Source organism: Natator depressus, chromosome 10 (genome assembly GCF_965152275.1).
Source record: "Natator depressus isolate rNatDep1 chromosome 10, rNatDep2.hap1, whole genome shotgun sequence".
Lineage (NCBI taxonomy): Eukaryota > Metazoa > Chordata > Testudines > Cheloniidae > Natator > Natator depressus.
In genome coordinates, this window is record NC_134243.1 from 47,272,501 (window position 1) to 47,288,769 (window position 16,269).

The 16,269-nt window shown below is 51.7% G+C and overlaps 2 protein-coding genes across 2 annotated transcripts in view; one reads left to right on the forward strand and one right to left on the reverse strand.

Moving 5' to 3' along the window:
- Positions 1 to 16,269, forward strand: part of CIMAP1C (ciliary microtubule associated protein 1C) — a 123,365-nt gene that overhangs the window by 32,447 nt on the left and 74,649 nt on the right. The gene's annotated exons all lie outside the window — the stretch shown is intronic.
- CSPG4 (chondroitin sulfate proteoglycan 4) overlaps positions 1 to 16,269 on the reverse strand; it is an 82,110-nt gene that overhangs the window by 24,417 nt on the left and 41,424 nt on the right. The window contains exons 2-4 of the mRNA XM_074966035.1: positions 9,777 to 9,940; positions 3,032 to 6,616; positions 1,214 to 1,693 (exon numbers count right to left, since the gene is read on the reverse strand). Of these exons, the coding sequence (XP_074822136.1) occupies positions 1,214 to 1,693; positions 3,032 to 6,616; positions 9,777 to 9,940 (4,229 nt within the window). The remainder of the gene's footprint in view (positions 1 to 1,213; positions 1,694 to 3,031; positions 6,617 to 9,776; positions 9,941 to 16,269) is intronic.

Here is a 16,269-nt window from a genome sequence, read left to right on the forward strand (position 1 = left end):
AGCTGGGCCCATGCTCAGAAGGGCCCCTGGCCTGCTCCACTTGCACTGCGTCCTGAGACCCCGCTGGCTCCCCCCACCCACCACTTGCTCATCTCGGCCTGCCCGCCGGCTGGCTGAGGGCTCCTCTCCGCTCCCTGGCTTCACCCCTTGCTCCTCAGGCCCCTGGCCAGACCCCAGTGCACCTCTGGCTCTGGGCAGTCTCTGCTTCCTACCACCTGTGGGGCCCCACCTGTCTCCCGGAGCTGAGCCACCTGGGACTGGTGCAGAAGCCTGGCCAGTCTCAGCCAGGTGTGTGTATGTGTGTGGGGGGGAGACAGTGCAGAGGGCTTGGCTGTGCCTGTCCAGGAAAGTGCGTCTTGAGGGAGCCCGGCCGGGGCAGGCCCTGGCCTGGCTGATTGCATCACTCCCGAGGGGCTGGAGCAATTCCCGGCCCTGGGACCAGCTCTGGCTGTGCTGCCAGCTCAGCACATCAGACACAGTCGCCTCCCAGCAAGGCCAGTGAGTGCAGCCGGGAGGCAGGGCTTGGGGGAGTGGGTCTATGGGGAGTATGGGGGGGTGCTGGGCTGTGAAGGGGCGGGGAGGATCTGTGTGTGTTGAGGCACTAGAGAGTGGGGGTTCGGTGGGGGGTGTTGGGCAGTTGTGGTGGGGCTGTGGGCAAGGATGGTGTTGTGCAGGGCACTGTGCATTTGTGGGTGGGTCTGGGCAGGGCACTTGGAATAGTGGGTCTTGGGGGCCTCTAGGGAGTCGGGAGCTGTTGGGCGGGGGGGGGGGGGCTGTATGGTGTGGCATGGGCCTGCCCCCGCGGGGAAGGGGCATGCTGGCAACATGGGGCCGGGCAGGCCACTGTGTGTCTGGCAACTGCCAGTTTGTAAATAGTGCCCTCGCATTGGGCAGAGCAGGGCTGCCCCTGCCATGCCATGCCCATTGCCTCTGGCTGGCCCCTCGCTCCAGGGACTGACCTCCCCGCACCATGCTCCACTGCCTCTATGGGGGCCCACAAATATGTTTAGTGCTGGGCCCACAAAAAGTTAATCTGGCCCTGATCCCTGGGGCCTGATTCTGATCTCACTTTGCACAGGTGTAAATGAGGAGTAACTCCACTGGATCTGTGGAGTTCCACCACTGGGGGATCAGGATCAAGACCCTGGGTTTTAACCTGGCACAAAGCCTTTCTAGACGTATCAATCAGCCTCTGGAGAGGTCGGCTCCATACCTCATTCCAGGTGAAGAAGTGCAGGTTGCCCTCGTCAGGTCTGACCATGTTCTGGATGACGCCATGTCTTGGGGGCTCGGAAACCATGAACTCCACATTCAGGGCTGTGAAATAGGCGTTGGGGATGGTCAGGATGTCCGTGGAGAGGGTTATGGAGCTCCCTTCAGTCACTGTGAAGTTGTGGATGTCCAGGGGGACTGAAAAGGGAAGGACCTCCAGGTCCACCACAATCCCCTCCAGGGCCTCTGCCCCACTGGCCGTGATGTCCACGGTGAACTGGTCGCTCTGCCCCTTGGGCTTGGAGTGCAGGTAGAGCACTTGGCTTTCGTTGATGTCCTCCTGGGTAAAGGACTGGATGGGGTTCAAGATGGGAGGATCATTGGAGGTGCCACTGTGGTAAACCATCATCAGGGATCCTGAGAGCGGGGGACTGGTCACTGAGTAGATAATCTCCTGAGGAGGGATGTCCTTGTGGACTACCTGTGTCCGTGAGAGAGAGAGAGAGTTGGCAAGGCCTGGTTGATTCCATCCTTTGATGGGAGAGGTACTTCATTCTTTCCCGTGGGAGCAAGGTGTGACTCCTCCCCCATTCACACAGGGAGCCCAACTCTCAGTTGGACAAAAGCCCCTGGCAGTGCCCAGAGGGGTTAAAGTGGGCATGATTTACAGAGCAGATGAGAGTGAGGCCTAGTCCATTCTACTGAACACCATGGGCCTGGACTCTATTGCCTGGTGCCTGGTCCATTGACACCAGTGACAAGGTGTGTCAAGCGCTACCACTCTGAATAAGTATCATTGCACACCCACTGAGCACCGGTGGAAATGGCTGTGCAAGGAGCAGGGCAATGGAGAATCTTGTATTCAGTAGGGCTGGTTCTTCAGGCTCCTTGTTTGCAGCATGGCTCTAACCTGAGAAGTAGCTATGTAACGATGGCATGGTGGGGTTCCGTGCTCACTGTGTCTCCTGACCCCCAGATCAGATTTATGCAGATTGCAGCTACAAAGATGGGATTTGTTAGCAGCCAGCCTTGCAAACTCCCCTGAGATCTGAGAGTCAAGTGGGCCTCTCCCCTTCTCACACATCAGCAGTAATCGAGGCTCTCCAGGGCCAACTGTATCCCCCGGTCCACGTGTGCAACACCATTATCTCAGTGACACCTGTGCCAACCCACCAAGACCTGTTGGGGACATAACCTCAGACAACAGGATTGCACAGGTGTAGAAGAATTTGGACGGTAGGATCTTCATTAGCAGTGCTGATGCACAAGATGGCATGGACTCAGTCTGACTCCCAGATCCCAGGGGGTGTTTGCAGGGCTGGGCAGCTAGAACTGTATCCACACCCAACCTCCACCACCCCATCTTTTTACATGCAGAATGAGAAACTTTGATCTGGAAATTGGTGAGCGAGGATAACCTGGGAATCCCACAAGGCAAAAGTACTGGGTTATCCTTTGTGGTAATACCACACTTTAAGGGATAAGTGTTCCATGCACCTCTCTTTGGGAGCTCCGCAGAGCACAGTAACTCCAGCCCTCGGTTGTTTTCAGGGGTGGTGTGTCTTGTGCAAGGCAATTATCATCGTGCATCATCCTCCCTGTGGGAGCCACCTGCATTCACAGATTATTAGCCTGTCAGTAGGAAGGATGCCCTGCGAAAATTCATGCCCATTTTAAGCTCTTTCCCCTATTCAATTTCAAGAAGATCCTATAGGATTTACTAGCAGAATTTTGCTATCCCATGTCCTGTAGCCAGGAAGACACATGGGGGGAGGGTGAATAAAAGCATGGGCAGATGCCTACAGAAGGTGTTACTTACTAGTAAGTAGTCTTTCTTAATCTCAACCGGTTCTCCTTGGAAGACGTGTATCTTCTCATGGTGGATGATGGTCAGGGGACTAGGATGGGTGTCCAGGAACACGGTGATCTCCAGCATGTCTTCCACAGCCACCTGGTTAGCTTCTACAGAGAACTGGAACTTGTCCTTGGCATTCCTGCTGCTGTTGTGCTGATAGATCACTTCTCCTGCCCGCAGGTCCTTCTGGGAGAAGGAAGTCACTGGCTGGGCCCCTTTCAGCACCACCCCCCACCTTGGTGGGGTAGTTATCTGGAACCAGATTTCCTCGTCATTCCTTATGTCCATGTTGGTCTCCAGGCTGAGAATGGAGGAGTCAATGGTCCCCTGGCTCCCTTGGTGGATGACTAAGCCAGTGTTGTTGACAATTTGGATGTAGGGGTCCGAGGCCTGTACTTCCAGGAGGGCTGCAGTTTGGTGCAGGCCGTCAGAAACCTGAAGCTGTATCCAGCCCCGGTCCGCTCCAGAATGGACAAAGAGAATCTTCTTCTTCCTCAAGTCATCCTGTGTGAAGCGATACACCTGGTGGCTCCTGTCATCAATGGAAATGATGCTACCAAAGAGAATATCCTTCCTCACCAGCACCAGCTGTGTGTCAGAGAATCCGGAGTCCTGGTCTGTGAAGGCGATGTCATTGGTGGTCAACAGGCGCTGCCCATTCCGTACTACATTGAAGACCTTGCTCACTACCTGAACTGGTGGGTGGTCATTGACAGGCTGGATGGAGACTCTGAAGACACCTCTCACTTCCTCTGTGTCAGAGTCAGCACTGCCCTCGCCCTGCTTGATGGCCACAAATGGGATATCATCCTCTATGGTCTCAGAGTTGTCATGCTGATACAGAAGCCTGCCCTGGAGAATGTCCTCATTGGTGAACTCTGTTATGACCTTCTCATGGGAAGGCCAGTTGGATGGTGTCCTCCAGACCAGCTTCCCATGCGTTGGCCCCTCAATCACCTCATACAGGTAGTCCATGTTATTCAAACTCCTCACAAACAGGTGGTCCTTGGAGATGACAGCCTGCCCTCCTTCCAGGACAGATAGAAGGACATTGGTCAGGACAGGTGCATCTGGGTCCCCACCAATGCTTATCATATAGGTGTACATGGGGGAATACTGGGCATCAGCAGTGACACGGAACTGGAAAGAGTCCTCAGTCTCTTTAGAGTTCCTGATTGTTGCACTGTAGCTTAGGTGTTTTCTCTGCAAGTCCTGTTGGGTAAATCCCAAGCCCTCTGTCAGCCTGGTACCAAGAAGCTCAAGGTTCCCCTTTTTGGGTGCCTGGATTATCATGTAGTAGAAGGAAACTGGGTCAGAGCTTGGATCCTCCAGTGCTGCTTCCATTTCCCTGGTGGTGATGTTTTGGTGCCGCTTGTTCTTCATCTGAAGGGGGACCAGGGTCCTCATCTTGATGGTGGCCTTCTTGATCCTGATTAGGAAAGTGTTGTTTGGTAAGGTCTTCTGGCCAACTTGGACCTCGAACCTCAGCTTCTCCATTACATCTTCCAGCTGGTGCTCAGGATCCATGCTGAAGTACTGTATTCGCCCTTGCACAATGTCCTGCTGGTGGAAGGACTCAACTCTCTTCCACTCCCCTCCCATGCTCCCTTGCTTCTGGACTTCGCCATACCAGAGAGGCTCTGTGAGGCGATACAGGATGTTCACTCTTTGTTTCACGGCATTGGTCTCCACAGAGAGGTTGGCTGTGGTAATTGGAATGGCACTTCCTTGTGAGACAAACAGGCCAGTGTTGTTGCGCACTTGGATGTCGGGCTCTATAGCGATGACTTTTAAAGTGGCCACCGGGCTTCTTGCCAAGCCATCGCTAACTTGGAAGATGACCTGTAATGCTGGACCAGTCTGGTGGACGTAGACCATGTTGCCTGCTTCCAGGTCCCTGCAGGAAAATTCTTCTGTGGGCACCCCAGGCTTAAAGTCATATTCCACGTAACCTTCTTCCATCCTCTTGCCGCCAAGCAGCTGGAATTTCAGACTGTCACAGGGTGTGTCATCATCAAGGGCCTGGATGATGTCTGTGCTTAGATGCTTTCGCGTGTGCTCCAGAATCACCATGAGGTCTCCATGGGGGAAGATCACCTGCGGGGCATCATTGATGGGGCTGATCTTTATTGGCAGCAGGTATGTCTGGCCTTGCCATAAACACTCAGGAATCCCCCTTCGGGTCGTGACGGTTACCTCCAGCATCAGCTGATCCATGGGACCCTCAGAGCCATCATGAACATACTTGACTTTCCGATTTGCTATGTCTAGCAATGTGAATTTCCTTCTGCTCCTAGAGCTGTGGATGTCTAGTTCCAGCTGGCCATGTCTGGGTTCATTTGTGACACTAAAGAGGACTTGAGACTGTCTGATGTTTGTGCTGCTTAGGTCTATTGTTGGTTGGGTATGTTGCCATTCCAGGAAGGCCATGCTTCCTTCAGCTACGACCAGGGGGCTGACATGCAGCAATTTGGTGAAGTTAGCAAAGGCGGGAGGGAGGCTGGGGTCAAGGTGGCATGGTTCTACCACTGGGTCTAATGCTCCCTGCCAGACATCAGGAGTTGAGGTGGTGGGTGCCTCGTCTCGCTCATATGCATCCTCATAATCTGAGTACTGCTCCTGCATCCTGCAGCCGGGTGTTATGTCCTTTGTGATCAGAGCGTCTTGCAGGCTCTTCTTCTCCAGGTTGACCCTCAGGTCTTCCATGCAGCCGATGAAGGAGCTGTTGGCAGTGCTGCCTCCTGAAGTGAAGGCAAGCTGGCGTTCCTTTAGCCTGCGGAAGGCGTTTTCATTCATGCCGCCGAAGAAGAGGCTGCCCTGGAGATCGAGGTAGCTGTGGATGCCCCTGTTGGAAGTCCTCGAGGCATAGTAGTCGACAAGGATCTCAAACTTGTAGATGTCCACGTGGAGCTTCACATAGTGCTGCTGCTCGTCACTGATGAAGATGTTATTGTGCAGGATGACGGCCCCATTGCCTTTCTCCACCACCCCCCTCAGGCGCCCGTCGTAGATCTCCAGGTAGAGGAAGTCATTCTGCAGCCCCGACTGGTAGATCAGGGGGGCGTGCTTGATGCTTGTCACAATCACAAACTCGATAGTCCCTTCTTCCCTTGCGCTCCACCCCGGGAAAGCGATATAAGAGCGTGGGCCCAGGAAGCCGAAGGGGTCATCTGGCCCGGCAGAGAACTCCTCGCTGCACCCCTCTCGAATCTCGTGGAACATTGTAGAGCCAGCGTCAGATGCCCACGGAGAGAGAACATCGAGGCCATTGAACTTTGCCATATGGAGGCAGCCTCTGAACGGAGAGCTGGACCCAGTGAGGTATGGCAGCTCCAGACTCCCTGTCCCGCCCACATAGAGGCCGTATTGAATGTCCAGCTGCTGTAGGGGACCTGGGATCTCCACAGAGGTGTTAAAGAGGCCATCCACGGTCAGAGTCATCCTACCATCTCCCACCGACAGCTCAGCATCGTGGGTTACTAGATTATTGAGGCGTGGCACTGCTGGAGACTGGATCGTCACTTCTTCTGAGCCAAGCTCTAGTCTGACCTGCAGTGAGAGAGGGTGAAAAGTGGAGTTAGAACCTTGGGACAAGCCAAAAGTTCTCTGGCATGGACAAGGACACAGGGCATGGCCAGGTGTCCTTGTGCCCCAGTGATCTCCAGCTGCCAAGACAGCCCCTTGGGGCAATGAGCCATCAGATACAAGTCACAGCAGCCTTAAGTCTGCTCCCATTTATGCTGAAGACCAGCCCAGCTTTAGGCTGGCCTTAGGATAAGGACAGCTTAAAGATGGCTTAAAGATATCCTTGCTCTGCCTTCCCCTCTGGTTTTGCACCAAGCACAGCTCCATAGGACTGGGAGATCTAGACCTCTTTCTTTTTCTGTTATGAAGAATCTTCACTGAAGATATAGCTGTTCCAGGACTGGCTGATGTGCTCTTGTCCTGTGACCCCAGCCTTGCAGAAAATGTTATGGGTCTCCAGCCAGACAACTAAAACTCACACATTAGAAAAAGCAGGTCCCTGCCACAAAGAGCTTCCCATCTCTTTAATGTTAAAAACAAAGAAGGAAATGAAATGCAAAAATGATGCCAAGGCAGTTGTAAGGTTGCATAGTTAAAATAAATTTAAAAAGGACTTATATAATGCAAAAACAACCGGGGCCAAATTCTCTTCAAGCGTAAATGTGCAAAGCTGCATTGAACTCAAAGGAGCTATACCCATTGTGCCAACACAGAGTTTGGCCCAAGGTTTCAAAAGCAACATTAACATGGCTTCTTTGCACATCCTAGAGACATTGACATAGGCAGAGCTATATTAAGCAGCACATTTCAGAAGGAAAAACAGGAGTAGGAAATAAAGGGCAACTTAATGATGCCGCCTTAATGTTGCATTGATGAGGTTTGTTGCACATGAATGCTCAGAGCGATCGATTGCCATGTACAAAGCTCAGCATTTGCTGACAGATATGACTCAGACCTGATAACTAATCTGTTCCCCCCCCGTATCTAGAATGGGGAATCCCTTTGGGAGCTGTTGATAGCTGTTGGCAAGTGCTGGCTTTTGGAGGGTAGTCGCTGTGGATGTGCACATACATATAGACAGTCTAGGTAATTCAGCGATAGGTATTTCTCTGCTGCTTGTAACCGGGCTGTCTGTCAATCTGTCTTGTAATTAGGCATGTGTTTGGTGCTCATCAGTTAGGGCTTGGGGGTCCCTTAGCCTGTGCATCTGTCCAGGGGCATAAGGAGAAGTCAGAAAGTCCTTTATGCCTCTGCACAGGCAGCCTAGACTAAACGTTTGGGTGTGCGGGGGTGAGTAGGTACCTGCGGCTCCCCACCCTAGAATGGGGGGGTGGAGCATGGCAGGAAATGGGTGAGGTTTGGCTCTACCTCTCTCCCAGTTTGCTGGCCTGCAGAGCTGAACTGGGGTGGGGTAATAATTTATCGCTGGGTTTATAGGTGCTGGAATTAGGAGTGCTGGAGGTGCTACTGCACCCCCCTGGCTTGAAGTAGTAACAAACACCAAACACATGCTTTCCGCCTTCAGCACCCCCCTATACAAATTGATCCAGGACCCCTGGCTGGGATGATAGTGCGGTGGAATTGTGGATCAATCGATTGTCTGTCTTTCTGTCCTACCCTCCCTCTCTATCCATCCTGGGATACTCCCCCAGTCCCTCCACAGGATATTGAATTTGAGTGCCAGATACTTTCTCTAGAGGCTCCCTCCTCTTGGCTCCCACCCTGTCTCTGGGCCTGGATCAGCAGCTCCGTTCCAGGCTCGTGTCTTGAGTCGGTCAGATGGGGGCAGCGCTTTGCAAGCAGTGGGGCCAGAGATCCTCATTGGCTGCAATGCTCTACCTCCCCCTCCCACACAGAGGAGACCAGCCCCGTGCTGACTCTTCATTCCTGATGTCCTCATTGCCAAGGGGCTGGCTTGGCTCTGCTCCGTAACCACTGCTCTCCCTGCCTGCCAGGGAAATAGCAGGCTTGGTTTCCTCAGCCGTCCCCACAAAGAGCAGCCTCGGAGCCGGGCTAAGTAGAGGGTTGGAGGAAGGAACCTGAGGGAAGAGGCGGGTGGGATCTCTCCTGACAGATGGCCTCCATTAGAGAAACCTCAACCCATCATCTCCCAGGCACTGAAGCCTGCCAGGCTCTGTGGTCCGTGGGGCAGCCCTGGCGGCTCTCTTGGGCCTAGAGAGGTGTGGGGGAAGGGAACGTGTGTTGGGAACACTCCTTATTCTTTCTTTGTGACAGACCTTGGTACAACCACACAGATGTGGGGTTCATCCCTCTGCCCCACTCACCCCCGTGGCAGTCTGGGCCTTTTCCCAACTGGCGTCCTGGATTTGGTCACTTTTCTGGAGCTGCCCTACCCGGCTACCGGACTGTCAGCAGGTGCGGCATTAGCATCAGGCTCTCGTGCAGTGCTTGCACGGCGTCCTGACGGTTGCTAGTTGGGCAGGTGGCAAGTGGGCTTGGATTAAGGGCTTTCAGAGCTTGGTAAAATAGTCAGCTCCACAGTGAAGTTGTTGGGGGGAAGGATGCTACAGATTCCGTCTCCACCACGATTTGGGCTTTGGCAGAGCTCCTGATTGGCAGCCAGGGGAAGGGGCAGAGGGCCATTTAGAAACAACTGTAGGGCTCGGCACAGATGGTACAACATGCTCTCAACAGCACTGACACACTGGGCAATAGGCCAAGACCCACCCTCCCTCCTGGGATTTCCCGTCAAAGCCGGAGATCCCTCCTGAGGTGGCTGTTTCCGGGGCTTCCCCCTGCAGGATGTCCTGTCACTCCCGCTTGGTGTTCTTTGCCTTAGACACGCCTGCTTGGTCTGACTGCCGGGGAGATAGCAACATGGCACTGCACCCCTGTTCAGGGTCCCAGGACCTGATCCCTGCTGAGCCTGACCCCTGGCCCCACAGGGTGTTTTGTGGGCTTGGTTAGTATCCAAAAAGAAGATGCTGTCCTTAAAAACATGCAGCATGTGTGGGCGTTAGTGCCCAGATAACACTGCCAGGCTCACAGCCCCCTATTCCCACAAGATCCCAGCCTCCCCACTGTGCTTCTCACACTGGCTCAAATCTCGGAGTAAGCAGGTACAGCCCCACTGATGTCAGCGGAGACCTGCCCGCCTACCCTGAGGCCAAATGTGGCAGTAACCTTGCCATTCCTGCTGCAGGGAGGAGAGAGCATTGCTGACCTGCAGGATGCCAGAGCGGAGCTCCACCAGGAGATAGTCAGTCTGTCCCGCAGCCAGGAAGAGGAGCCCGCTCCGCTGGCTTGTTGAAAACTGCAGGTGGAGCTGGACTGTGCTGTACACCTCCACCAAGGGCATCTCCACGTAGCCGTCTCCAAAGAAAGAGGCTGAGAAGGAAAGAGAAGAGGTTCAGGGCCTGGGCTCCTGTTAGGTGACTTGACTACCGCATGGGGCCAAGAGAACCCCCCTCCTCTCCCCTGCAGAAGGGCCTCTGCCCTGTGACTTAGCCAGAGGGCTCCCATTGTAGACCATCAGCCATGTTCCTAGGCTGTCCATCAGAGGTTGTTGGTGAGCGACATGCCGCACACTCTCCAGTCAAAGGGGTGAATGTTTGGTCTACTGGATGGGGCCTCGGGAGACCTGGATTCTATTCCCCGCTTCGCGACTGCCCTGCTGGGTGATGTTGGCAAGTCATTTACCCTCTTTCTTTGCTTCCCTTCCAACCCTTCGTCTGCCTTAGCTGTTAGACAGTAAGGTCTTTGGGGCGTGGACGGCCCAAGAGTACCTAGTCTCGACGGTGCCTAGCACACTGTTGCTCTGATCTCATCTGGGGCCTCTGGCACAGCTGCATTACAACTGGGGGCTGAGTGTCTTGCCCCCATAGCGCCAGCTGCAGCCAGGCCAGGAGGAGAGATGGGGAGTTAGGGATTAAAGCCAGCACTTTCACCTGGCAGTGCAGAGCAGCTGCCGTCTGCAGGAACCCAAGTGTCTTCGCTATTCAGGTTTATTTTTTTCTGAGCAATCTTTTGTTTTTAACTTCAAGGAACCACTTACGGGGCTAAATTAATGGGAGATCTAATCTCCTTGCTGGATTTCCATCAGCCAGGAACTGAAATACTCTAACCTCTCCAGCCCCTGTATTATTTCATCACCCTGCAACATTCAAAAACCCTGTGAAAAGCAAACACAAATACAACTGGAGGAAGCTGCACATACCCCTCACTGTCACTAGGTGGGGAAAGCAGGTCAGCAGACACACACAACACTGTCTCTTTTTGCTACCCACTGCCCTCCTAAAACCTCTCTCTCTTCTGGTGTTCAGCAGTGCATATACCCAGGGCAGTGTTATTTAAGCAGCTTCCCTCTCTTCCTCTCAGGGGTCTCTGTTGGTGTCACCTTCAGGAGCTGGCCAGCTCTGACAGCAGCATGCTTCGCTCCACAGAAATGTGTTGCAAGTTGTTGAACATCGGCAGCACAGGAAAAAGGAAGGAAAGTGCTTCAAACAAATCCTTTCCCCTTTTCTGGGTGTCCCTTTCCCATGGGACGCCATAGAGCTGGGTGGTAAAGACGAGGAAGGCTGTGTTTCTCAGAGCACAGCTGGCATGAGATTGGGCTGGAGTGAGCTCTTTCCTGTCATCTTTTCACAAGAGCTCGTGTGTGAGCTGCAGCGTTCTGGCCAAATTCCAGTTTTGGACATGGCTGGTAGAGGAGGAAAAGGCTCATTCGATACCCCACTGCAAGGAACAGACATAAGGCTTCAGTCGTGGCTGTATCAGTCCCTGGGCCGGAACCGCAACTGGTGTAAATCAGTGTAGCTCCACTGAAGTTGACAAAATGACCTTGATGTACACCAACTGAGGATCTGGCCCACTGACCTTATTCTCCCTTTTGTTTTAGGCAAAGGGTATGTATATTCTGCCTACCAAAATTCCCTCTGCCGTTGCAGTTGGATACTGTATTCTTCTTTATTCTCGGTGTACGCGACTGCAATCTGTTGCTTTGCACTGTTCAATAGTTGCTGAATTTCACCCCCAAAGTGGCTTCTTTTCGGTGACAGGGAAGTTTATTCTTTTATACGTCGGTGTGTGCACAATGTATCTCTATACAGCTATTTATTTGCCATACAAAAAAAAAACACATTCAAAGAATTTAAGATTGCAAAGTCAAGCACTCCAAAGTTGGGAAATGCTCGAATTAGGAGCAATTAGAAAAAACGTATGTGCTCCTGTAGTTAAAGAGGCGGTCATAATGCGTATGTCCAAGGGGGCAGAATTAAAGTTGCTCAGGCAACCCAAATTCTGGCATTTCCTAACTTTTTAACTTTTGAGTGCTTGACTTTGCAAAGTTTTAGAACATTTTAATGGAGTTTTTGTATATATATGTGTGTGTGTGTGTATTACTTAGTCCATCCCATGCTTTTCTGCACATTGGGCTACCCGCATTTGCCATCGTTGCCTGTCAACTGCCCTTCTCTCCAAATCTTCCCATTACATGTTGAGGTGCTTGATGTTATTCAGAACTGTTCATTTCCATGTCATTCGTGGTCTTCCTCTCTTTCTTCTTGCGTTTTCTGGCTTCCATTCAAGTGTTCCACTTCCATTGGTAAGTGTTCTTTTTCCATTCGCAGCACATGTCCCAACCACTGACGTCTTCTTTTGTAGATTATTTGTGAGAGATATGTGTGTATGTCTACACATATATAATATGTATATGTGTATAGTACATATATGCATATATGTATAGAATATGTATGCATGGTAGATAAATATACAGACACAGTCCCAATCCGTGCTGTCTCTTAAATAAATATAAAAGTTTAAAACAAAACTTTGAATATCCCAGAAATGACCTTAACTCTGCTCGGTATCACTGCCCGGTTTCAACTTATAGATCAGAGATCCTCTTACATTTTCCCATCTTCCATCGCTATTGTCACAAAACACTGCCCATTTGTCACAGACCCTTGCTGGTTCACCCACCCATAGGTGTCCAAAGATGCCAACATCTTGCCTCTTATCCTTCATATACAGAACAGAGACTTGACTCTGCCCAATCCCAGCAACCGTGTATGATCAAACTATAACATGGCGTATCTTGGGGGACAGTCTTTGAGGATACGAAGGTTTAGGGCTTGGCTTCTTTGAATGCTACAGCCAGCATTTTCAAATGTGCATTACCTAAAATAAGGCATCTAACCCCATACTTAGGTATTTAAGTAGTCTGATTTTCAGAGGCACTGACCTGTCCATGCCCTCCTCCCTGGCCGCCATGAGGCGGCATGGGAAAGGAGCCACCATAACAGCTCCCCACTACACCAGGTTCTGCCAATGCAGGGGAGATTGTCTAGAGGCTGGTTCTGCTGGGTTCTGAGCTATTTTGCATCAGTGGAATGCTGCTTAGGACCGGGCCTCTCATGTCCTCAGTGGATTTACTCCTGATTTACCACTGGTACAAATGAGAGGAGAATCCAGCTCACTCCTTGCAGTTTGTTTGCCTTCCAACAGCTCCTAAATATCAGCTGCCTTTAGGTGTCTGATTTTAGGAATTTCATCGTTGTGTCCAAACGATCACATTCTACGTGATGCGTCTGCAGTTTTTAACAACCTCAGAAGCTTTCCTGCTTGACTTGAGATTGAGCCCAGTTATCTCGGTGACTGAAGCTGACAGCTTCTAGAACTGACAGGAAATTAACCAGGCTTATCCCCTGCAGGTAAAATTTGCTAATACAGGCTGCAGAGCAAACGGAAAGCAAACACAGCACTTGGTGTCTGTGGAACAGCATCTGTAAGGGAGAGTTTGAAATAAGCTCATCATTGGAAAGGTTACAGATAATGACACTGACTTGCCTGGAAGAGGTAAAGCCAGGGCTCCTGCCTCTTTGACACATTTTCTTGCAGATTCAAAATCCTGTGTTTGTTCTTTAGCTAAACCTTGCTACTTTGCTGAGGGGAGTTGCTGCTCTACTCCGACCCATCACTTTCCCCTATGTAGAGTTTGCCATCTGAGCTTTCAAACGGTCTTCTGAATCCTAGCCTTTAGGGACTGCCTCGCGGCTTCAATAACTTAGAGGCATCCCTGATGTTATTTAGACACATAAACAATGTTCTCATTCACCTGCAGAGCGGAAGCTGCCCATTGGTCTCCCTTTGAGAACTACACGTGTATTACATGTGTCTTATACGTGTATTACACCCACTTTTGGCTGGGCAGAAGAAGCTACATGTACACGCTTGTGCTCATTTGAAACCCGCCCTCCTAGTTAGCTCTGGGCACGTCTGAAGTGCTTGCTCATTTCCTGGTTGTTACACTTGCCCTTGGTATGTGTCATTTTGGAAGCCTGGCCCAGATGAATCACAAGAGGTGTGCTTTTAGCCACGAGGGCATTGTAAGTCACTGTCCTCCTCTGAACATTGTTCCTCTGGCCTTTAAGAAAAAAGTTTGCCTTTCTTTACTGCGTTGGCTGTTTCACTAGGAGGCATTCTTCTCTCTGAACCGGCACTGAACCAGCACCTGGCTGAGGGTATGTCTACACTATGAAATTAGGTCAAATTTATAGAAGTCGGTTTTTTAGAAATCGGTTTTATATATTCGAGTGTGTGTGTCCCCACAGAAAATGCCCTAAGTGCATTAAGTGCATTAACTCGGCGGAGTGCTTCCACAGTACCGAGGCTAGAGTCGACTTCCGGAGTGTTGCACTGTGGATAGCTATCCCACAGTTCCCGCAGTCTCCGCTGCCCATTGGAATTCTGGGTTGAGATCCCTATGCCTGATGGGGCTAAAACATTGTTGCGGGTGGTTCTGGGTACATATCGTCAGGCCCCAGTTCCCTCCCTCCCTCCCTCCGTGAAAGCAAGGGCAGACAATCGTTTTGCGCCTTTTTTCCTGAGTTACCCATGCAGACGCCATACCATGGCAAGCATGGAGCCCGCTCAGCTCACTGTCACCGTATGTCTCCTGGGTGCTGGCAGACGCGCCACTGCATTGCTAAGCAGCAGCAGCAACCCATTGCCTTGTGGCAGCAGACGGTGCAATAGGACTGGTAGCCGTCATCGTCATGTCCGAGGTGCTCCTGGTCGCCTCTGTGAGGTCGATCAGGAGCGCCTGGGTAGACATGGGCGCAGGGACTAAATTTGGAGTGACTTGATCAGGTCATTCTCTTTAGTCCTGCAGTCAGTCCTATTGAACCATCTTATGGTGAGCAGGCAGGTGATACGGATTGCTAGCAGTCCTATTGTATCATCTTCTGCCGGGCAGGCAAGAGATGAGGATGGCTAGCAGTTCTATTGTACCATCTTCTGCCGAGCAGCCATGAGATGTGGATGGCATGCAGTCCTTCTGCACCGTCTGCTGCCAGCCAAAGATGTAAAAGATAGATGGAGTGTATCAAAACAAGAAATAGACCAGATTTGTTTTGTACTCATTTGCAAACCCCCCACCCCCGTCCAGAGCAGCCACAATGGAGCACTCTGGGATAGCTGCCGGAGACCAATACCGTCGAATTGTGTCCACAGTACCCCAAATTCGACCCGGCAAGGCCGATTTAAGTGCTAATCCACTTGTCAGGGGTGGAGTAAGGAAATCCATTTTAAGAGCCCTTTAAGTTGAAATAAAGGGCTTCATCGTGTGGACGGGTGCAGGTTTACATCGATTTAACGCTGCTAAATTCGACCTAAAGTCCTAGTGTAGACCAGGGCTGAGACATGAGCCGGCAAGGCGCTGCCAGATGTGTATGTAGGTCCTTAACAGGGCATGACTTTGTGCTCTCTATCTCACCTTTACACTTCTACAACAACAGCCTGCTTGCAGGGGCATCTGCCATTTTGTGAGCAGAGCTGAATGCAGCATGTTTCAGAGGAAACACACACTGTGCTCTGGCTCACAGAGAATTCTGAACGAAGTGGCATCCAGACTGATGGTAAATGGCTGCTCTGCGTATGGAAGAGCACAGTCTTTGAATGAGCGGTAATCCTGAGCTTCTGATTAATGACACCTTTTAAAAGATTAGGCTAGAGGGAGCACGGTCTAGTGGATATGCTGTTGGACTGGCTTCTGTTCTTCATTCTGATACTGACCTGCTGAGTGCCCAGACCCCCTCTTCTCCGTACTTCTGTGTCCCTTGCCACCCTTTGATGTCTCTATTTAAGCTGTAAGCTCTTTGGCTGTCTTTCCCTATGGGTGTCTTCACTGCAGAGCTCAGCCGGGGGTGGACGCCTGGGTTACCCACGCCCAGGCTTGAGCATCCCCAGTGCTAAGGGAACACTCAGGTCAGACCCATGTAGCCACATCCACGCTGGGACTGTGGTAAACCTGGGTTAGGTGTTGGGGTTTCTGGGGGCATATCCCTTGGTTCTTAGTGCTGTATGAGGTAGAAAGGCAGGAAAACATGGCCCCTGGGGCACTGTGGGAAGGTACTGGAGGAATATTAGGACCTGGGTTCTGTAACCCTGTTAACATCCTGTATCCACGCTGCAAAATAGGTGGGTTAGACTAGAGCTCCCTTAAAGCGGAACCCAGGCTCTAACGTGAGCAAGCCCAGGTTCCAAACTCATATGAACCCAACTAAAAGGCTTTTGTGTGCGGATGGTAGGGAGGCATAGGGCTAAAACCCAGGTAAGAGCCTGAGCTAGCTCTGCAGTGAAGACACACCTATGTGTTTGTACGGTGCCTAGTGTAATGTAGCTCTGATCTTGGTTGTGGCCTCTAGCTCCCACTGTAA